The sequence below is a fragment of the Chanodichthys erythropterus genome, chromosome 20, assembly GCF_024489055.1.
Source record: "Chanodichthys erythropterus isolate Z2021 chromosome 20, ASM2448905v1, whole genome shotgun sequence".
In the NCBI taxonomy this organism is placed as follows: Eukaryota; Metazoa; Chordata; class Actinopteri; order Cypriniformes; family Xenocyprididae; genus Chanodichthys; species Chanodichthys erythropterus.
The window spans coordinates 34,907,933-34,932,279 of record NC_090240.1 but is presented as its reverse complement, the minus strand read 5'-3'; the positions used below and the strand labels follow the sequence as shown (position 1 = coordinate 34,932,279).

General features: G+C 37.2%; 1 protein-coding gene across 1 annotated transcript in view; it reads left to right on the top strand.

Annotated features, from left to right (window-relative positions):
- The window catches only part of dlgap4a (discs, large (Drosophila) homolog-associated protein 4a), a 45,565-nt gene that overhangs the window by 13,220 nt on the left and 7,998 nt on the right, over nt 1–24,347 (top strand). Inside the window, exons 7-10 of the mRNA XM_067370756.1 lie at nt 17,512–17,936; nt 19,755–19,843; nt 21,918–22,315; nt 24,190–24,281. Of these exons, the coding sequence (XP_067226857.1) occupies nt 17,512–17,936; nt 19,755–19,843; nt 21,918–22,315; nt 24,190–24,281 (1,004 nt within the window). The remainder of the gene's footprint in view (nt 1–17,511; nt 17,937–19,754; nt 19,844–21,917; nt 22,316–24,189; nt 24,282–24,347) is intronic.

Genomic DNA, 24,347 nt, shown 5'->3' with positions numbered 1-24,347 from the left:
AGATTCAAAATAAAATTGCATACCATACAGAAAATGTACACCAGCATAAATTAAAAGCCGGACAAAAAATACTATCATGAAGCAATGAAACATTTTTTACAAAATACATTATTTTTTAAATATCATAATGTCAGTGTGCTATGTCATAATGTCACGACAAGTGTGTTGTGCTGCTTGGTCCAATCCACTTTCAGCAGCGTTTCTCAGAAAGCGCATACTGCACCTTTAATCTTTCTTTAAGTAAAATATATTTTCGTAATTCTTTTGCTTTTGAAGTGAAATGAGAGCTGAACATGTTTATCATGAGATTCAGACTTTTATATCCCATTGATCACAAAAATGTATATGTGAGACATACAGTAAGTGGGGAATTATATACACTAGTTTATTCACTGATGCACTGTCATTCAAAAGTTTAGGGTCAGTAACATTTTTTTTTTTTTAAAGAAATTAATAGTTTTATACAACAAGTAAGCATTACATTGATCAAAAGTGTCAGTAAAGATGTTTATAATGTGACAAAAATTTCTATTTAAAATAAATGCTTTTCATTTTCTATTCGTCAAAGTATCCAGAAAAAACTGTATTACGGTTTCCACAAAAATATGAAACTGTTTTCAACACTGATAATAATTCTGAAGGATCATGTGACTCTGAAGACTGGAGTAATGATGCTGAAAATTCAGCTTTGATCACAGGAATAAATTACATTTTACAATATATTCACATAGAAAACAGATATTTTAAATTGTAATAATATTTCACAATATTACTGTATTTTTGATCAAATAAATGCACCCTTTCAAAAACATTAAAAAAACACCAAACAGTAGTCCGTGTTGTACTTCTGTGGTTTATGACTGCTTTGGTCTAAAAAACATTTTATGACATGAAAAACTAATGAAAGCCAGTGAATGATTGATGCATTTGATAATAAAATCACCGAACACCTTAAAGTAATGATACCAACCACTGCATAAAACAACATGTGACCTGGTTGTCGGGAATCACAGAGATAGCACTGTATTTGCATGTGCATAAACAGAAACTGTAAGAACTGATAAAGTGGACAAAGTTCACAACAAGCAATTTAATAACTTCATGATAAGCAAAGGCCTCATGGACTTTTCGATTATCATGATGTCATTTTATTGCCTCCAAAGGTGATGTCAGTGCAATCAAACCAGCCCTGTTATTCTTTCTTAGTAATAAAGACCTTAGTGTGAAGTCGGATCGCTTTTCCTTTGAGAGGTCGGCATGTGGGCAAGTCCAGACAGATGATCTGGAATCATGGTGTGAGAGTCAAACAGCCGTAGACCATGAAGACTGTCTCATGATGGACCCTTAAAGGGATAGTTCACATAAAAACGAAAATACTGTCGTCATTTACTCACCCATCTCATCTCAAAAGGCGTATATATGTAACTGCATGAGTCATATTTACTACTTTGGTCCATTTTGGAGATGAACGTGGCTTTTGGACAGATTTGGTCCTTTTTCACTCAGTTCATGTGGACTACTGGATGTTTATAACGTCTCAAATGGCCAGTGCCAAGTGTGTAACAGCGAGTTGTCACACACACACACACACACATACACAAGTCTTCTGACCTACATTTGTACTGGTGGTGTCCTGCAGAGATGAATCCTTGAGCTTAACGGCTAATGTTTCTCGTCCCATCATGACCGACTCTGGCAAAACTTCCACTGCAAATTAAACCTCATCTTAGCCGGTTTTCAGAGGAATTAACAGACATCAATCAGATTAGTTTGGCACAACGCTTGATAAACCAGCAGTCAGTGTGCCGTCTGGTTTTTCACATTTCATTAAAGATGATCTACTTTATCTGTATTGCATTTCGCTGTAGTATTTTGATATGTTTTATAATTGAATATGCAAGTCCAGATTTATTCGATCGAACAATATTCAGTTTCATCATGATGGTTAAATGTATTGTAATTCATCTTGAGTCTTGAAAACATACACCACTTGTGTAGTGTTAGTACAGAGCTACACTCAGAACAGCAAATAATGAAATCTAGTCTATTTTTGGAGAGGAATCTGGCTAATGCAATTTAGTTTAGGTAGCAAGCTGTCAAGAAAAACAAACCTTGGCCGCAATTCTGCTGCATTAAAAAGCCTGTGCTATCATTGCCCAGTACATCGCTATGGTTGGATTTGCATACTATAATATGTATACTGTGCACAGTATGGATGTAAATGTGATTTTTCTATATGCAACATCCAGATGACCTACTATATTTGACAAAATGAGCAGCATACTGCATGGGATACTGTAAGGCACTCGACTTGACGTATAACGAAGACTTTAGATATACACTCATATTATGAATGGGTGAAAGTGCAATGCGCAATATGGTGGAATAAGTCCTGATAAAGTCACTCCAGCGATGTATTTTTAATGCTATTTGAGCATAAGAAACACCATTTATGGGACAGTTCATGTCAGAATTTGTTTCTGATTTTGAAATATGTTATGTAAATGTGAGCAGTTTTTGGTCAGGAGTTGGTCTTGGATGCCCGAAATAGCTGCCCGGAGTTGTTGCAAATATGGCCACAGAGTGAACAGACTTTCAAAAAAAAAGGAAAATTGGATAGCTTTCTGAATTATAAACATGGAACATAATGAGGTTGTGTGGCCACAATATAGCATACTACTGTTTATGGTGGAATAATGCATACGGTTTCACTTCCCTTTTAAAGGGGACCTATTATGCCCCTTTTCACAAGATGTAATATAAGTCTCTGGTGTCTCCAGAATGTGTCTGTGAAGTTTCAGCTCAAAATCCCCCACAGATCATTTATTATAGCTTGTCAAATTTGCCCTTATTTGGGTTTGAGCAAAAACACGCCGTTTTTGTGTGTGTCCCTTTAAATGCAAATGAGCTGCTGCTCCCGCCCCCTTTCCAGAAGAGGGCGGAGCTTTAACAGCTCAACAACAACAAAGCTGGAGAATCTCACGCAGCCAAAATGAGGATTGTCAGTAACGGTGTTCAGCCTTACATTGTTCAAACCGGAGTCGACACTGATGGAGAGACTCAGGAAGAAGTTACAACTTTTAGAATGAAACTGGACGTTTCTGAATGGTTAGTGGATAAATTGATGTAGTTGCTGTGGAGTTGATTCAACTCATCCACTAGAATGTGCCGTTATGTTTATCTTTTGTGCAAAATCCAGTGTTGAATTGATCCTCGTTTGTGAAGCAGTCCGGCGTAAAATGACGGCATGTCAACAACACTCGACTACAACAACTCTTCCTTTTCTCTAAAGCAGACCAACATGACCCCGTCCCCTTTGTTATGTGTTCTCGGGGGTGGGGTTTATGTAAATTTTGGGATTTGTGATGTCACCAACCCGGGAAGAAGCTCAATGTAGTCCTTAAAAAGTGATTTCTGTAAAAGAAAATCTCTCTCTTTGCATTGAACTTTGAGCGTCATAATTTTGCAGATGTTGTTTATGCTCAAACAGCAACATTACACACTAACTAAAGTTAAAAAAAGTGAAATCATAATCGAGGACCCCTTTAAAAATAGTGGGCAGAATATAGTCCCTTTCAAAAAAAAACTCCCACGGCACATTATTCATCGACCAAATGAACTTGCATAAAAGCACTGAATTAGAAATGGTATTGTCCTCAAAACTCATAAGACACATAATCTCCAATCAGACACTTATCTGCTATCTAAATAAGATATTATTTAGGCCTGTATTGATGGCGAGGCTATGAACTTTATTATTTAAATGTCTTGCTGTCCCATCAAAAGCAGCTTATAATGGCATAAAGATGCTGAATCAAATTAATTCAGATGCAGTGTTGATGCAGTGTTGCCAAGGAATTGGGTTACATTTACACTGTTGGGTTGTTTTTCATGTCCGTGGGTTGAATCGACCCAAAATAACATGATATTTAGTGCCTGGAATGTGAATTTTACCAGGGGAGCCTCGCCAAATATGCAAATTTTACCCCCCAGAACACGATTTTTACCATAGGACCCGGGCGTGCCTCAAGCGTCATGAAAAGTGAAGCTGCGGGCTCTTTGATCGCCCCCTGGTGGCTGGATGCAGTACCGGTCATAAACCTCGCCCTCTCAATGCAAACAAACGGGAATGAGTCAAAATAAAAAAATTAATTACACTTCAAATACAATTTTCCAAAAGATGGTTTTGGTCATTTAAGGTAGTTGTTATCACGCTGATATATATTCAATTGTTCGTTTTTGTGATAAGTTCGATTTTAGCTAGAAATTTGATGCTGTAGAAACGGGGCGTGTCGTTATGATTGACAGTTGTGATTGACAGTTTCTCTGAGGACTGTCGGAGCTTCGAGGGGAGATTGAAGATATATAACTAACTATTAATTTTCAATTTGTGTTATTTCACACCGACAAAAGGAGTTGTTCAGCAGTAAACTGTACTGACCGACCTATAGGATCTGACGGATATCTGAGCTTTTCTCGGTAACGTTAAATGTGGGCTTCATAAGCTAATTAATAAATGTTATTTGTTAAGATAACACGCCTAACGTGAGCCATGACGGGGAAAAACAAGTGATCGTTATCTGGCAGTTACTAATTATGAAATAATAATTAGCAGGACAAAACTAATGATAGCCTACTGTAATTAATTAATTGAGTACTGTCTACAGCAATCGATCTCCTGTAACGTTAGTTTAACTTTATTTAAAATGGCAGGACCATTTCTGAGTTGTTTCTAGTGGCATATTATATTGAGTTTATCTACTGAATTTGCCGTTTCAAAAACATTATTGCTCTAGAAACAGAATAGCCTATTTAAAATACATCAATGATGATGCAGTCGTCTGGGCGGATGTTTGATACCGTGTCTCCGCCTCCAGGCTCCACTGACGATTCCTTCTGTGCATGCCTAGACTCCAAACTGACGTTTTTGCATACATGTACGCCCAGCGTTGTATATTTTACATTCAGTTCATTACAATGGAAGGAAGCGGCGTCGCGTCGTCCATCTTTTTTACAGTCTATGATAGGACCCCCCTGAAATGCGATTGGGCGGGTTTTGTTGTGAAAACCTGGCAACCCTGTTCAGATGTGAAAACTAGACTGATAAAAAGTAATAGTAAGTTTGTGGGTTCAATAACGACAGATGGAGAAACTACACACACTAAATTTTGTTCTATGTTTTCCAACGAGTAACAAACCTACGTAACTGTATTCTGGAAATAAACCCAAAAATCTCAGCCCACCTTAAAGGGTTAGTTCACCCAAAAATGAAAATTCTGTCATTTATTACTCACCCTCATGCCGTTCCACACCCATAATATCTTCGTTAATCTTCGGAACACAAATTAAGATATTTTTGATGAAATCCGATGGCTCAGTGAGGCCTGCATAGGGAGCAATTACATTTCCTCTGTCAAGATCCATTAAAGGGATAGTTCACCCAAAAATGAAAATTTGATGTTTATCTGCTTACCCCCAGTGCATCCAAGATGTAGAGGACTTTTTTTCTTCAGTCGAACGCAAATGATGATTTTTAACTGCAACCGCTGCCGTCTGTCAGTCAAATAATAGCAGTGATTGGGAACTTGAACAATAAGAGTCGAAAAAACTTCCATAAACAAATCCAAATTAAACCCTGCGGCTCGTGACGGCACATTGATGTCCTAAGACACGAAACGATCGGTTTGTGTGAGAAACCGAACAGTATTTATATCATTTTTTACCTCTAATACACCACTATGTCCAACTTCGTTCAGCTTCCGGCTAGTGAGGTCTGATCGCGCTCTGACAACGGAAGTGATGTCTCGCGCTCATTGAAGTATATGGGTGAGACATCACTTCCGTCATCACAACGCGTTTTTTGACCTCACTAACAGGAAGCTGAACGAAGTTGGACATAGTGGTGTATTAGAGGTAAAAATGATATAAATAATGTTCGGTTTCTCGCACAAACCGATCGTTTCGTGTCTTAGGACATTAATGTGTCGTCACGAGCCGCAGGGTTTAATTTGGATTTGTCTAAGCAAGTTTTATTTACTGTTTGTTGAAGTTCCTATCTACTGCTATTATTTTAATAACAGACGGCAGCGGTTGCAGTTAAAAATCATCATTTGCGTTCGACTGAAGAAACAAAGTCACCTACATCTTGGATGCACTGGGGGTAAGCAGATAAACATCAAACTTTCATTTTTGGGAACTATCCCTTTAATGTACTAAAAACATATTTAAATCAGTTCATGTGAGTACAGTGGTTTTAATATTAATATTATAAAGACACAAAAATATTTTTGGTGCACCAAAAAAACAAAATAACGACTTATTTAGTGATGGCCGATTTCAAAACACTGTTTCATGGAGCTTCGGAGCGTTATGAATCATAATGAATTCAGATCGCGTGTCAAACTGCCAAGGGCTGAAATCACGTGACTTTGGCGCACCGAACAGCTGATTCGACACGCTGATTCATTTGTGCTCCGAAGCTTCCTGAAGCAGTGTTTTGAAATCGGCCATCACTAAATAAGTCGTTATTTTGTTTTTCTGGCGCACCAAAAATATTCTCGTTGCTTTATAATATTAATATTGAAACACTGTACTCACATGAACTGATTTAAATATGTTTTTAGTACATTAATTGATCTTGAGAGAGGAAATGTCATTGCTTCCAATGCAGGCCTCACTGAGCCATCGGATTTCATCAAAAATATCTTAATTTGTGTTCCGAAGACGAACAAAGGTCTTACGGGTGTGGAACGACCTGAGGGTGAGTAATAAATGACAGAATTTTAATTTATGGGTGAACTAACCCTTTAAGCGACTTTTTGAGGGAAAAAACAAGCCCAAAATTGCTTATAATAAGCAGACTTGGCAACTCTGCCGCCAAAGAGAGAACGCGCGCGCAAGCGGGGATTCTGTGTGACGCACAAACAGCGATTCTGATTCGCCCGCGTCAAGAACTTACGCCCCGCCCACCGACCAATGAGAGCGCAGAGGGTGAACGCCTCGAGCGCGTCTTTCTCCAATCCCGCGTCCTGAAAGCGGATTACCGGATCGGTCCTTTTTCCTCTGCTCCTCAGGACGTGGAATGTGGGATCCGTTGAACGGAAGGATATTATAGCGAGTGGATTCGGCAGTGTGGACGAAAAAACACAGAACACAAAACATTTCAGTGGATCGATTAATTGTGTCCTTTCTGTTCAACGTGTCGAGATGGAAATCCGCCGTCGACGGTGACTGCTTTACACAGAGAGGAAGAGGAAAAGGTGTGTGGATTTTTGTACTGTGAGTGGGCACGCGCGCGAGAACGAGCGACCGCGCGCACGGCGCCTCGAGACGGATCGCGTGTGCTGGTTTTGGCATGTGCTCGGGGTCAGAGGAAGTCACGAATAACACATCTGATAATAGCGAGATTTAGCGTCGGAAATGCATTTCCGTTGATCATTTTAATATTTGATTTGGTGCTGTTTCGATTGCATTAGCAGGTTAGCTCATGTTAGCATGGTATGGTGGCTACCGGAGGAGTATTTATATTGAAGCATCCGTCTAGACAGGCAAAGCATGGCAGCGTTTTCTACCTGAACATGACAGCGCACACTTCACGCATGCAAATGCTGCTTTAGGGCATTTAATGCATCTGGGTGTGCGCTGCACGTGTGAGATCTGAATCTGATCACTAACAATGGCCAGTGTCTGTCTGTCTGTCTGTACACCGTGTTTTGAATAAGGTCGAATGCTTTTGTCAGGAAGAGAGGACATAAACTTTGAATAGTGTTTGCATAGATTTTAAATCTCCTCTGATTCATGTTGACAAAGTAGAGGATGCCAAACATAAGTTGCCCTCCATAAGAATGGAGAATATTGTGAATATCTGCATTTGCAGGAATGAATTTATAATATATGTTTGAAAAGTTAACTCAGCCATGTCCTACTTTTAGCCAAATGTTTCTCTTCTTGCTAAACATTTGCTGTGCTTTGAAGAGAAGATGTAATCCTTATTAGGATTTGTTTTTTATTAAGTGCACAAGCCTGAATGTGATGAAAGAGATGGGATGGGTTCTGTGGTCTGTTACACGTCTTTGCATTTATGGGTTGTATGGACCAAGATTTATTATTTAGTTGTAAAAGGATTAGTAATTAAAATTTCCTGATAATTTACTCACCCTCATGTCATCCAAGATGTTTATGTGCTTCTTTCTTCAGTCGAAAAGACATTAATGTTTTTACTGAAAACATTTTCAGGATTTTTCTCCATATAGTGGACTTCACTGGGGTTCAACAGGTTGAAGGTCCAAATGTCAGTTTCAGTGCAGCTTCAAAGAGCTCCACATGATCCCAGACGAGAAATAAGTCTTATCTAGAGAAACGATCAGTCATTTTCTAAAAAAAAAAAAAATGTAAAATTTATATACGCATTACGTAATCACGTTGGAAAGGTCATGCGTGACGTAGGCGGAAGTACCGCGGTAGGGTGAAAAACTCCTAATTTTCTTCTCCAACTTCAAAATCACCTAACATTGTTGTTTTACCTTTTTTTTGTAAAGGTTGTTTGACTTAGAGGGTGTTCACACCTGATGCGACTTGCGCGAATAAATCACGCTATTCGCGCTTAGTCGTCATGGGAGGGGCTCTGCCTCTCCTTTAAATTTTTGTCCCTCAGACCTTCCACTTCTTTCTGCACACTTCCTCTTAATAAACACATCAACTCGTCAGCAGGAAAGTAGTTGTAAAATAGGGTGAATAAGCTCAATTTGCTGGTTTTAGCAAGCTTGCAGTCTCAATTTTTTATATATATATATATATATATATATATATATATATATATATATCAAATTGAGTAAAGAGCGTTTTTTACAACTTACCAGATTGTCTGTCCTCCTCACTCACTTAGATCCTTTTTATTCCTGTTTCTATAAAAGAATTTGGATTTCTGCCTCCGCTCGCTACATCGTAATCACGTCACTACTAAAGCCAGCTCCTGGTTGGTTAACGTAGCACGAATATGCGCCAAAGTTCAGATTTTTCAACTCGTGCGAATCAAGCGTTACACGCGTCAAACGCCTGAAACGCTCAATTCGTGCTGCAGGATGTCTATCGCGTCTTTGCATTGACTTAACATGTAAATCACTCGCAATTATTGCTTCATTCGCGTCTGGTGTGAACGCACCATTAGTCTTTGCACTTTCACTTTGTATGCACTGGTCGTCACTTCCACATACGTCACGCGTGACCTTTCAAGCATGATTACGTAATGCGTGGCGCATCGCAGAGCAGTGCAAGACGAGCATCTGTGGTTAAAAAGTATACATTTTTGTTTTTTTAGAATATGACCGATTATTTCTCTAGATAACTCTTATTCCTCGTCTGTGATCATGTAGAGCTCTTTGAAGCTGATCTTCAACCCGTTGTACCCCAGTGAAGTCCACTATATGGAGAAAAATGATGGAATGTTTTCCTTAAAAACCTTAATTTCTTTTCAACTGAAGAAAGAAAGACATACACATCTTGTATGACATGGGGGTGAGTAAATTATTAGGAAAATTTAATTCTGAAGTGAACTAATCCTTTAAACTACTCAAAGTCATTGTACTCAGAATGGCTCTTTAAACCACTGTCACTCAAATAATTTTCTAAGTTTAAGGTAAAACTAGTTTTATTTTTTTTTATGGAATCTGGTACTTTTTCCTCTTACCATGTAAAGTGTAAAATGATTGCTAGAGGAAAAAATATCATTAGATAATTTGATTAATCGAAAAATAATCAAGAGATTAATCGGTTGAAAAAATCATCGTTAGTTCTAGTCCTCAGAAGCTTTAAAGGTTTCAATTGTTTGTGGCGAACTTAGTGTTGATGATTTCCAACATGCTTTAAATCATTTACTCGTCGTCAAGTTGTTTCAAACCTCTTTGCTGTTATTTTTTTCATTGCAGCAAAAAAATATTTATCAACAGTTCGCAGTGACCACATCAGTCAAGCGCCAAAAGCATCATGAAACTAGTCCATATCGACTCATGAAATGTTTTTTTGATAGACGGGGTTACGATAAGGTGTCATATGAACAATAGTTATACAAGACTTTCTCCTTTTGTGCCCCACAGAAGAAATAAATTGGAAGAGCATAAAAGTGAGTAAATAAAATCAGAATTTCATTCTTGGGGGTGATTCATTACTTTAAAAGTGACTCTTTAACAACACATTTAACGCTAGAAGGAAGGAGCCACAGTGCAAGTCCTTCTCAGTTTGGTGGTATTTTGGTGCCTGTCCTTGTGCGTTCACAGAAAGGCCATGCGAGGTTTGGCTGGTGCCCTGGGGCAAAGCGACTGGCTCTAATGCGTTAATCTGGATCTGAGCCTCCCCTGTAGAGCCACAACTGTGTCATAAACTCATATCACCCTCAGTGCTGCAAAGTACCAAACATTAAGAGAAAACTACTGTGTTTTATTCACGCCACTCAACTGTTGAAGTTCCCGAGGGCGGTTGTGATGTAATTAATGCTTTGAGATTTGTTCTCAGTATAAAAGTGTTTAATTAAATTGCCACTACATCTTAGAGAAGCAAAGCTGAAGTCAGTCGTTCAATAGCTGTCAGTGGAAATAATTAGCTGTTGCACTTTCGCTACTGTAAGGGTTTGTGCTTTCCTTGATGGCATCTTGAGTAACTTATTTCCATGCTGATAGAGGTGAGCATTACTGTTGCCAATGCTCATGCCTGTTTGACTCTTTTGAGTGCCATAGCTTGTAGGACTGGGCATTGACTGGCTTTTCTGAGATAAATGAGACATTACATGACACATCGTTTACAAGCTGTTTAATTGACGTCTTTCCGTGGCTGAAACACTGATTACTAGGGCTGGGACAATATATCGCTGCATCGTGATTCGTGGATTGATTCTGATATTTTCCGAATGCATTGCGATTCTCTCTCTAATCGATTCTGAGCTTAGTTTTTAACAGCAGATGGCGCTCTAGGCTAGTTTTTAACTGCACGCTCAAATGCTCTTGAAGAAGATCATTCATTCCTTCGGCTGAGTCTGAGAATGTACACTTCAGCATGCTATTATGATGCGAGATTAATGTAAACAGCCCACTGTAAACACCCTTGTAATTCGCTTCAAAGTTTTCGAACTTAATAAATAATTATTTTACAGAAGGTTCTAGTGGCGTGTGTAAGGAATTGGAAGCAATCCTGATCCTAAAGCATTTAGCGCCATCTGCTGTTAAAAACTAAGCTCAGAATCAATTCGAGAGACAATCATGATGCATTCGGAAAATCTCAAACAATCCAGAATCATTTCTCAATTTGCGATGCATCGATTTATTGTCCCATGAGACAGGATACATTTGTACTGTATCTTTCATAGTGGTGCAACGGATCATCATTGATCCGTGATCCGTTCGGATCAATATCTTCGGTTCGGCACACACGTGATCCGCGGATTGATTTATGAAAAAAAAAAAAGTTGTGCGCATATTCAGTCCACACACAGCGTGGTCATGGCGAGCGGAGGAACGGAGGAGCTTGAATGCCCCGCGTCATTTAAATCCCCTGTATGGGAGCGTTTTGGCTTCCCTGTCAAATATAATGATGAAGGAAAGAGGTTAGTGGATAAAACCGTGACAGTGTGTAGGCACTGTGGCACAAGAAAGCCATATCACAGTGGAAACACATCAAGCATGGCCACGCATTTGAAGCGACATCACACCGGTGTTTCACTGACAGGAGTGAAAACGAAGGCTGCTCAACAACCGCTTATCACCGCAGCATTTAAGCAGCCCCTTGTTGCACAATCAGACCGGGCTAAAGCCATCACAAACGCTATCGGTGTGTTTTATAGGTGCAGACATGAGGCCATATTCGGTTGTGCAAAACGAGGGCTTTAAACACATGCTGAAAGTGCTTAAGCCACGTTACAACATCCCGTCGCGCACCCACTTCAGCGAAAATATTGTGCCAGATCTTTATGAGCAGGAGAAGAAAAAAGTTGTGGATGAACCATCCCGAGCATCCTATGTTGCGCTCACGACAGACGGGTGGACGTCCAGGGGAACGGAGAGCTATGTGACGATAACCGCTCACTTCATCACATTTTATATATTTTTTTATATATTTATATATTTTAATTTAATAATTTAAAAGTGTTAATAAACAAAAAGACAAAACTTATGTTTATTTGTCTTGTCTTTGTTTTTGCTGATCCGAAAAATGATCCGATCCGTGACTCTGATCCGAGCAACGATCCGAACCGTGAGTTTTTTGATCCGTTGCACCCCTAATCTTTCAACATACCTTCTGATGTTCATTCATGTTTATTTCATGCTGTAACTAGTAGTAAAGACGAATGATCAGTTAACATGGCACTTGAACTGAAGCGCAACAGCTGTCACTCCACATTAAATAGTGCCAAAACTATTTGTTTGAATTTTGTCATAAAATTGATTGTTTTTGCTACAAATCCTATTCGGTTAAGTTTTGTTTAGGCATCAAATCAAAACGCACTAAGGGTGCGTTTACACGACAATGATGTACTGAAAACGGAAAAACTTTTCCTTTGTGTTTTTCTCATACAGATGACAACATCGTCAACGATCCCCGTTCACACGGATCCACAAAAATGACTAAAATTGCTGTATTCTGCTGCCACGCCAGTAGATGGCGATGTCACTTTGTAAAGAAACACGCCTATAGACTGAACATGTAATACACGTGCATGACATCACCGTTTTCACAAATTCATGTTTTTATAGTTTACACCGAGACGACAATGCTATTGCTTTCAAAAACTTGCACTTTGAATCCCGTTTTCAAACGTTTGCATTTTCAGGGCCCCAAAATGCCACTGTCATGTAAATGAATGGCCAAATATACAAGATAAATATCTGTTCATCAAAATTAGAATCAGTTAAAATCGAGAAATCAATATTTTCAACCCAACCCTAGTAGCTTTTATCTGTTTGTCCTGTGTCATACCATCATTCATCTGTGTTAGCAATCAAATCGTCATAGACTGCTGTGTGGCATCTGTCCTGGCACCAGACGGCGAGCACAGCGGACAATGCCAGAGAGAGGAAACAGATTTATCCAATATTGTCTGTGAGCTCCACAGTCCCCGCATTGGACTTGTCCTGGCACCGAGTCCTCTATACAGCACAGACAAGATAGAGGAGAATTGTTCACCAACAGTTCTTCCTCTGCAGGGAGGGCAGATATTGCCCTGATTGTTCAGTAACACAAGTCATTGTGCTTGTTGCAAAACTGTTGACTAAATGTCATATTTTAGCCCAGTTCTTCAGTTTTGACAGAACACAAATACTACATATCCGTCATGACAGCTCTCGCAGTGTTTGGCATGGTAATTGATATGACAGTGTTGATATGTTTGGTCTTGGCGGAATAGATCTGCTATGCTACTGTTGTTATCGCTGCTTCTGCAGAAAAAGTACCGGACTTGCTGCTGTACAATATAGCATACATGAATTACCTGTAGCAGATTTATACAGGTGGAGCTGGGGAAGGTGGAGGGTTTCTGAAAGCACACTGCAACTGCTACAGCAAATGCTGACTAAGTATTTGAAGGTTGAGCAACGAGCTCATTGGTTCCTGCTGTATCAGTAGCCAATCAGCTGTGCCCTATAGAGAATGATGTGATTGGGTTATTGACCTGTCAGCCTATGCCATCTAGAGTTTCATGACAGAACTTTGTATTTTTCAATAGTGTCATTGAAAGTGTTGAACAGTAATTTACAGTAAATAGCAATGCTGCTTATTTTTTAGCAGGAAATTTGAGTTCATCGGTTGGTTTTCTTGTCTTAGCTTTTCCCACAAGTCTGTTTAAGATTAGGGATGGGCATTTTTCCAAAATATTATATTCTAATATTTGGGCTTATAAAAAACCGAATATTCGAATATTTGTTTATTTAAATTACGTTAAATGAGAAAGACATTATTTTTTTTTTACATTAATCAAGATTTTGTAACCATTTCTGAACAAGCTTACGATTAAACACAAGCTTAAATTATATCTTAAGGTTTTATTTTAGTTCAATATGTGCAAACAAAAAATATAAAGAACAAAAGCATTTAAGCTCAAGCAGCGCGAATGGGAAAAACACTAATAAAGCAGACAGCACCAGTTATCGTACAAAACATAACGTATATAATACACTCTGGTCAGTATATGGTTATTTGTATATGGTGTTTATATTGTTTCACGTGTTCATGTTGAGAAAAACCATAATATCCACATGCTCGGGTGAAAAAACGAGCCGCGCTGACAGACGTTGCAGAAACACAAAGATAACAATAAGTTTCATCGAGGGAGATATATTTACGAACAGAGTGCTGCTGTTAGAAACTTAGCTTAGCATACCGTTATGTTTTAAAGTAAGCATGTGTCTCAAAATCATTTTGCTATCAGATAAGTTATTATCTTGGCTCACTCAGGGATAACTTACAGCTGCGCTTACCTGTCGTTTATGCAGTGATGGACAGCTGTCTTTCTTCATTCGACTGGTGTTTAGATTTCATGTGCTTTCTCATTATGGTGTTGATATTATGATAACTCAGTTTCATTAATTTATTAGATCAAAAGTAATTCCATTGTATAAGATCATTTGCATCCAAGTAATTCCAAACTTAGCGAGGCAGACGACAACATTCTGTGTCGATCAAATAAAACACGCTCCACAGCGCCACCTGGTGCATTTAGTTATAACTGTGAGTTTTAGTGCTCAGGATTTATCATGGATTCACTGCATTTGCGGCCAGCAAAGCAACATAGTAAAATTTGAATAGTATTTTTATTTTTCGAATATTAATTACAGAACGAATATTCGAATATTCAACTATTTGTGCACACCCCTATTTAAGACCATTTCAGTCCAGTTCAGTGATTTCAGTTCTATTTAGTATTAATATATATATATATATATATATATTTTTTTTTTTTTTTTGCCTGGAAAAAAATAACTCTCTACCATTCAAAAGTTAAGAATTTTTTACGTTTTTGAAAGGTTTTTTTTGCTTATTACAATTTTATTATTACAATTTAAAATATCTGTTTTCTATTGTAATATATTTTAAAATGTAACTTATTCCTGTGACCAAAGCTGTATTCAGCATCATTACTCCAATCTTCAGTGTCACATGATCCTTCAGGAATCATTCTAATATGCTGTTTTGATGAAACATTTATTTTTATTTTTTTATACATTTATATTTCGTGCTAATTTGTGTTTTATGCTGTCACACTAATTGAGATCCTTCCTTTTTGTTTTTTAAAAAGTTATGTAATTTAAAACAATCTGATAATTATTTAGCAGATATTGTCTTTTTAATGTTTTTTACATTGTGTTTCATGATGTAAAGCTGTTTAGTGCACTGATATCATACTTACCATAAGTTTACCAATAATCTGTTGGTTTGCGTCCATTTTTGAATTTCAGTTTTTATAAAGCATTTATGCCACTGGATTATCAAACATTGGACGTCACTACATTTCATTTCATAATATAAAACATTTTGAGGTTGAATTTTCTACAAAAAATAACTGTATAGTGAGATAAAATGACTCACACCATAAGATTTTAGTCATGCCACCCACTAGCTTGTACAGTTTCAAAGTAGCCTCTCCTACACTGTTCAGCAGGCTAATAATACGCCGTTGAGCGTTATCATCAGGCTTCGTGACACGCCGTACAAAACCTGCAGTCTCGTCAGCAGATTGTAGCCCATGTTTTGTGGGCGCAGCCCGACACATTCCTGACACGGCCTGCCATCGGCCGGCATGAGAGGAATGCTGTCGAGATTTGAGTATGTAAATGCTTGTCTTTGTCTCATCTCTTCCTGTTGCTCCTGAGAGCAGAGGCTGCTGGGAGAAAACATGTGACATTCTGAAGAGACATTGTATTAGGGTTGTTTCTGGGTTGGTGAGAATTTGTGTTATCACAGTACCAAAATTTCAGTAGTCAGTACCAATTTCTGTAGCATTGTAACTTTATTTTAATATTTTTTTTTCTTTAACTATTTGAAAATTAAAAAAATATTAAATTAAATTTTAATTATTAATGCTATTTAAAAGTTAATAATATATTACTGCAGTTCTTAAAACGTCTTAATTTGCCCTTCCACATATTAAGGCCTTAAAAACATCTAAAATCAGAGTCTTAAATTCAAAAAGTCATGGCATTAAATGTTGCTTGCACTGTGAAAAATGAATATAATCAAGATCCATTTGCTGGAAAAGCAAGAAGAAGAAATGACGCCTTGTTTTCTGAGAAATTAATACAAAATTATCTGAGTTCACACTTAAAACAAAAACATTTGCAAATGGGTTTTGAATTAAGCTTTGAATCAAGTTAAATTAAGTTTTCAGAGCCCATTGGCAGATTTGTGTTCATTCTAATCATAAACTCATCCATTTCACTTAAAACAAGACTTGAAAAACAAAATGATATAACAAGTAAATGTATCTTTATTTAAGAATCTTTCAATATTTGCACTGGAAAACAAGACAAAAAAGATGGAGAAGACCAAGAGCATTACTTTTTTGCAGTAGGGTGAGAAGGAACAGTAAAACTTATGTTCATATTCTAGTGGTTAGGAAGCTTTTTTTTTGTAAAATGAATTAAAAAGTAATGGAGATCAGTTGAAATTAGTATTTTAAAACTTTGAAGTGTTGCTAAAACAACCCAAAATATTTACATTTAGAGAACATATCGACGTTGTTTTTCATTCACTTTTTTAACTTTTTTTACTTGGCTTTAAAAAGATCTTTAAAAAGTTTTAAAGGGATCCTTGATTATGATTTCACTTTTTTAACTTTAGTTAGTGTGTAATGTTGCTGTTTGAGCATAAACAACATCTGCAAAGTTACGACGCTCAAAGTTCAATGGAAAAAACGAGGGTGAATTCAACGCTGGATTTGCACAAAAGATGAACATGACGGCACATGCTAGTGGATGAGTTGAATCAACTCCACAGCAACTAGATAAATTTATCCACTAACCATTCAGAAACGTCCAGTTTCATTCTAAAAGTTGTAACTTCTTCCTGAGTCTCTCCATCAGTGTCGACTCCGGTTTGAACAATGAAAGGCTGAACACCAACACTGACAATCCTCATTTTGGCTGCGTGAGATTCTCCAGCTTTGTTGTTGTTGATCTGTTAAAGCTCCGCCCTCTTCTGGAAAGAAGCAGCAGCTCATTTGCATTTAAAGGGACGCACACAAAAATGGCATGTTTTTGCTCAAACCCAAATAGGGGTAAATTTGACAAGGTATAATATCATGATCTGTGGGGGATTTTGAGCTGAAACTTCACAGACACATTCTGAGGACACCAGAGACTTATATTACATCTTGTAAAAGGGGTATAATAGGTCCCCTTTAAATCTACCTTTATAAAATCTATAGAAACCTTTTAAATGTAAAAAAGCATAATAGGTGATTTTAAGTATCGACTTGGTACTGAAGTAAACTCCAGTGAGAACATTCTGACAGTCCATCTTCCTGTCTTTTTTTAGTCTCCACGTGTACGGCCATCTGTAAGAAGGCTCCTCCTCCTATTCCTCCACGCACCACCTCCAAACCCTACATCTCGGTTACGGTCCAGAGCAGCACCGAATCCGCCCAGGACACGTACCTGGACAGCCAGGACCAGCGCAGCGAGGTCAACAGCCAATCAGGACAAAGCAACTCCTCCGATAGCCTCGCCAGCTCTCGGACAGGAAGTCTGGTCAAAGGCGCCAAGCGGCCGCCTATCCTGCCGCCCATCCCTGCTCCTCGGGAACCCGTACATCTACCCAGCGCGAGAGTGACCACGCCTCCTCCCGCTATAGTCCCACCCTCTCCCGCCCCCGAAATCAGAAACGAGCCTGCCAGTCTCACAGTGGCACCTAGCGAACCGCAAGCCCCGCCCAAGAGAAAACTCTCATCGATTGGTATTCAGGTGCATGCATGAATATTTATGATGTTGTCGTGATGTATGCTATTGGATTGCATTTTTGGTATCAAGTCATGTGACATCACTTTCATTGGTAGTCACTCGCTCGTTTTAGCTACTGTACATTTAAGACTTTATATTTAGGATTTTACATTTTTTTTATTTTAATTTATTTAAAAATAAAGCCAGTCTATTCTATGGAGGGCCATTTAATTCAATTGTTAAATATTTAAAAAAAAAATCATTAAATACATCATTAAATAGTGAAAAAACACATCAAATTGTTTAATTAATTATAAAATCACCAAACAAATTGATAAATATGTTGTATTTATTTTACTTTTATTCATTAAGATGACACTTTTATCCAAAGCGACTAAAAAGGAACAAAAGCAATTCATCAATTTAAGGATTAGTTTGCATTTTCATTTTTATCATATGGCCCTCCATGCTTTACTCTTATTATTTACAAAAAATAAAAAATAAATATAAACCATAAATATATACTAAAAATGGTAAATAAAATAATGCATGCAAAATTATATAATATTGTACAATTATAAACATTTAAAAAATGTATAAAATATTACTATATTATTATATATAATATATAATGATAATGTAAGAAATGCATAATCATAAAGTCATATTTAGCCCCTTAACTGTCACCATCTCGCTAGGCAATTTCTAGGCGCTGTTTTTATTTATTGCCTATTTTTGGTATCGCATATTTCAGTAATCATCATAAATTAGGTATCATTCGAAAGCTTAAAAACTCAGTATTCATCCTGTGAAAACCATTTTGAAATTGGACATTGCATTAACATGGAAACTGTACTTTAAATCATTTTAGAGGGCTCCTCCCCCTAGTGGCCGTTGTCATCTTTCATACTACAAAATTTATTTTAGCTACTTTATAATCAAAGCGTTTCTAATCTTGACAAATCACATTGTTGGAAAGGTCTGAATCTCAAGCAAGTGATATTTGGACATAAATTTATTCATTTGCTACAGAAGAATGGATCAGAAAAATTTCAATGGAATGTGGGCGACACCCAGTGGCTATTTTTGGTACAGCACCAAAACAAAATCTCATGGGATCTTTAATTTTTGTGATATCAACTTCAAATTTGGAACACAACTTGGTTTGACATATGGCTTTGATTTTATATTGATTTTAGAGTAAAAATTATTTTCTAAAATATATATATATTATATAAAATGCATACTTAGTACAGTACACAGTAAATTTAAACTTCGTTAACTTTTTCATACTTTCATTCTTTCATTTTCAGCAACAATCTGCTGCTGAGTGTCTTCTTTAAAACAACCAAACTTGGGTCTATATTCCAAAACATTTTTGAAATACAGCGATTTAAGTTTGGATAGTGCATTTTCACGTCTGCTCAAAAAGCGTAATGACAGTTAAGGGGTTAAGAACATTTGTTTTTTTATGAAAATGTTTTAGAAAGTTGTAGATATTGTCTGTTTTTGTAAAATCTTATGCGTGCCATTCATACTGTCATTCATCAGGACAGGCTGATTTGTTGAATACAGAGTAGGCACTGATATGTAAATGTGGGCGGTCATATGTTAATGAGCTCATGAATGTGACATACCATGACTAATTCTGAATGAAATGTTGTGTTTTACTTTCATTCAATGCTCTGGGGAAACTAGTGAGGGAGGTGTGATTTATAGATGTTAAGTATGTCACATGGTACTTCAGACTTTATTTCAGAAGAGCAGGAAATGTGTTGCACTAACATTTGAGTTGTATCGTGTTGCATCCTTTTCAGATGAATAATTTTTTTTTTGTCGCAGGTGGATTGTGTGCAGCCGGTTCTGAAAGAGGAACAAACTCCCACCACCAGGTTCCAGTCCATCGGGGTTCAGGTTGAAGACGGCAGGCCGTGAGTTTCCTCTCTGCCTTTTGCGTCCTTGAGCAAAGAAATGTTCCTCCTCCGTTTAGCACTTTGGAATTTGATACGCATGTTGACGGCAGCACTTCTCACAAAAGCCTGGTCTGATCGGCGTCTGTGAGTCAGCAGCGCAGCTTTCTCAGCCATGTATGGTGCTGGAAACACTCAGAAGTAATGATTCAGTGTAGACGGCAGGAGATAATGAGATTCTGTCCGCATCTCCCGCGCGCTTTGTTTCCTGGCGCTCTCAGTTGCAGTCTATTTTCATATCTTTGCATCTCTCTCATTTACATGTCTCTCTTTAAGTATGCTGTCTCCCACACACCAGCTGTCTGTCTTTCTCCCGGCCTGCGGTCTCTCTTCTGCTCCTCATGTTCGGGGCTTTTTTTTTTTTTTTTTTCCCTTAAGATGGACAAATGAAGTGGAGCATATCTAACAACTTGCAAATTTTTTCTACTTTATTAATATTTAATTGATATTAATAAATTAACATAAATTTCAGGGTTTTTTTTAAATGTTAGAGTGATTATATGAGGAATGTTGTAGTATTGTTTTGTTTTATTTTTCTTTCATCTGCTATTCTTCCTTTTTTAAAATTGAGAACATTTTTTAATCATGATTTTTTTTACGTTTCTTTACATGAAGGATTTTTATTAGTGATATTTTATAATATAATATATTTAATACGTTTATAAAGATGTATTTTTGGTTTTATAAAGATATTTATAATTTTTTAATAGTAAATTGCAATATTTAAGATTTTATGATTTACAACTTTTTTATTGGTGGTGATAAAAAATAAACATAATATTGTAGAATTTTAAATGTTTTAATTTTATTTTTAATTACAACATTCAAGGAAGTGCATAATTGAGATGCCATTCTTATTGTAAAATTAGAGAATTATTAAATTATGAATGTATAACATTATAAAATCAATTTATTGGTGGTGATAAAAAATAAAAAATTATATAATTCTTAATATTTTCATTTTATTTTAAATGATAATATTTAAGGAAATGCATAATTATGATGTCATGTTTATTGTAAACTTGGAGAATTATAAAGTAATTAAATGTATAAAATAAATGATAAAATCAATTTATTGGTGGTGTTAAAGAAATAAAATGTTATATATAGTTGCAGTCCCACAATATATATATTAGTATTGTATAATTCTAAAAATTTTAACTTTATTTTAAATTACAATATTTAAGAAAAAATGCATAATTGTGATGCCATGTTTATTGTAAAATTACAGTACTATAAAATAATTATACATGTATAAAATTATAAAAAATCAATTTATTGATGGTGATAAAAAAATAAAAATTATATAGTAATTCTAAAAATTTTAATTTTATTTTAAATTACAAAATTTAAGGAAATGCATAATATTGATGCCAAGTTCATTGTAAAATTACAGTATTGTAAAATACAAATGTATAAAATAAATGAGAAAAATCAATTATTGGTGATAATAATTAAACTATATAATATTGTAGAATTCTAAATATTTTAATTTTTATTTTAAATTACAATATTTAAGGAAATGCATAATTAGGATGTCATGTTTATTGTAAAATTACAGTATTGTAAAATAATTATGAATGTAAAAATTAAATGATAATCAATTTATTGGTGGTGTTAAATTACATAATTTATTAGAATTCTAAATATTTTAAGTTACAGTATTGAAGGAAATGTATAATTATGATGTTGTTTATTGTAAAATGACAATATTATAAAGTAATTATAAAACAAATATTTCTGAAAAAATGTTTTGTGAAGTAGTTGGCAGACCTTATAATTATAATAATGATAATGAAACTTGAGCAACCCACCATATATAATATATGTGTGTGTATATATAATATAATATAATATAAAAAATTACTTTTTTCCCCAACTAGTTTCAAACAGTCTTCCAACTTATTGATTTTTACATAATGGATTCATAAACTAATGTAAGTGTCTAATAGAGTCCGTGTTGACCTGGAGCTGAACTCTGCTGTCAGTGTTGGTCAGTGTCTTTAACGGGCCGTCTCCTCTCTCTGTGTGTTAGACTCAGTCGCTTCACTAGCATGGCGTCTAGACAGGAGACGACGGAGGCCGAATCTCAGGAGCAGACCGACGGTAAACCTTCAGCGAATAAGACGCCCAACCAGTCTCTGGACGGCAGCGTGCACAAGCTCTCACGAGCAGACGTGATGCGCTCCGGTTCTGCCTCGCTCCAGGAAAAGCTGGATCCTGCGCTGGACCCATCCTCCCTCCCGCCGCCGGATCCGTCTCTGCAGGCCGGGACGGGCAGCGTAAATGGAGCCGTGGAGCAGCCCGGGGGCTCGGCGTGCCTCAGGGACGGACGCTGGTTCCAGAAGCTTCTCCAGGCGGAGACGGACCGCATGGAGGCCTGGTGTCAGCAGATGGACCAAGAGACCAAAGACAAAGAGCTGTCAGAGGAGGGTGAGTTACTCGCTTAACATCTAATCGAAATGAATGTCATTATTCAAGCAATTCCTAATGGATAAAAGCAATTAATTTAATTCACTGGTTTACCAGTGTTCAGCCGCAAGTTGCAACACCGGTTACATCACTTGCCCACCCACTTTCGTTTTGATTTTTAATAGTAATAAAAATCATTTAGTTCAGTTAGAAAAAAGACAATATAGTTAAAAACTGAACGTGTTTGCTCAATTCGCCGTGTGCCGAACGAGAGTCGCAGCACAGATCAGCAGCAGGAGTCAGATTTCATTTATCACAAGAGTCGGGAACTGACTCTGACGATGGCGGAAGATTTGTGGATCTTTGCAGTATTTTGGATTTAAATCCAGTGCTAATAGGGAATCTGCAAAAGATTGTGTTTTTCATTAAGAATAATAATGAACCCACCATTTAAGGCCTCGATATACTTCAAACGAAATCAAAGAACGAACTGATGTGACGTCATTTCAAACAAAATCAGGCCAAAACGAAGTTTGTTTTGTGTTCTTTTTGGAAGTTCGAAACGGCTTGCCAAAGCAAACTTTCAGGAAAAGTTCACTCCAGATGCAAAACACCTTCGTACTACCATTGGTCAGTGACGATAACGTAACAGGAGGTGTGCGCTGAGGCTCCGCCTTCACTCGCGTGGGACGCGTCCTTGATTCATTTCGTGTGTTTGAGTTCGTCGAGGTAAGATCTCCGCGGGTGAAAACATGAACACACTGGATAGCCGCTTTATAGTACAAAATGAAGTTGTGCTTGTTAAAAAATGAGGCACTAACACTTTTGATACTTGATACATGTTTGATACTGTAAAGCTGCTTGATTTTAAGCAATCTATTGAATAAAGTGCTATATGAAGACGTGACGTGACTGGAGTGCTAATTTGCAGAGATCGTGCTAACATGTTGTTCTGATCAGATGCTTTTCTTATGCTTTCTATAATAAATGCTTACCGTTTTCTCATTTTTTTTTGTGTTTTTGTTACTGAGAAGAAAGTGCACGGCACATATTTACATATTCATCTAACCGTCGCTCTCAGCAGTGTGGGCGGCGTCCGATGTTCGTTTTACCCCTAAACGAAGAACAAAGAAGAACTTCGTTTGAAGTATACCGGGGCCTTTAAGCAATTGGCGCCTCCGAATTGCCGCTAATTTGAAAGCGAAAGGCCGCACAAAATGCACACGGCCACACAGGCATTCATAACGGTGTGCGTCTACTAATATATATATAATATAAAATTCATGTTACTATTACAGTTACTGTCATTGCGTTTAGGAAGGTCACCCTGACGTAACAAATCTGTGAATAATTACCTTTTTTTGTTTTTTTTTTTATTTAACCGAAAACCTGATTTCAGACTTAATTAATTCATCTTAATTCAGACTCTTTGTAGTACTTTCCGTGGTATTACTACTGAAATAAATGTCCAGGAAGCTGCTGTTAATTGCTGGCCCTCTAATCTCAGGAGCTTCTATTTACAGACGTGAATCAAATTCCCAACGGATCCATGAATAAAGGATGATATATCACTCTCTCTCTAAACGTGCGGCCTCATTAATGAGCTTTAATCAGAAACGTCTCTCTGTTGCCTGCTAATTTTGGCTCCTCGAGCCTGTGATTAAAGTCATTAGGTTTGAACCTGGCATGAATGGAGAGAGAGAGAGAGAGAGAGAGAGGAAAATCAATGGTAGCTTGTGTTACATGATGATGCAGAAATTATGATGTTTCTCTCTCTCCTCCGTGGCAAATCAATGTTGCTGCTGTCTGTGTGGTGTGATTGACGGCACGCTGTCAGAGTTGAGCGTATAGATAGCAGCCTGATGAAGAGCACGTCTCTCTCTGTGTTCCTGTAGTGTTGGGGAAGGTCCGCAGTGCGGTCGGCAGCGCTCAGCTCTTGATGTCTCAGAAGTTCCAGCAGTTCCAGGGCCTTTGTGAGCAGAACCTGGTGAGTATCCTGATAGAGCCCACTTCACTTACAGGGTCAGTCCTGATGTAATGTCCAGGGCATATT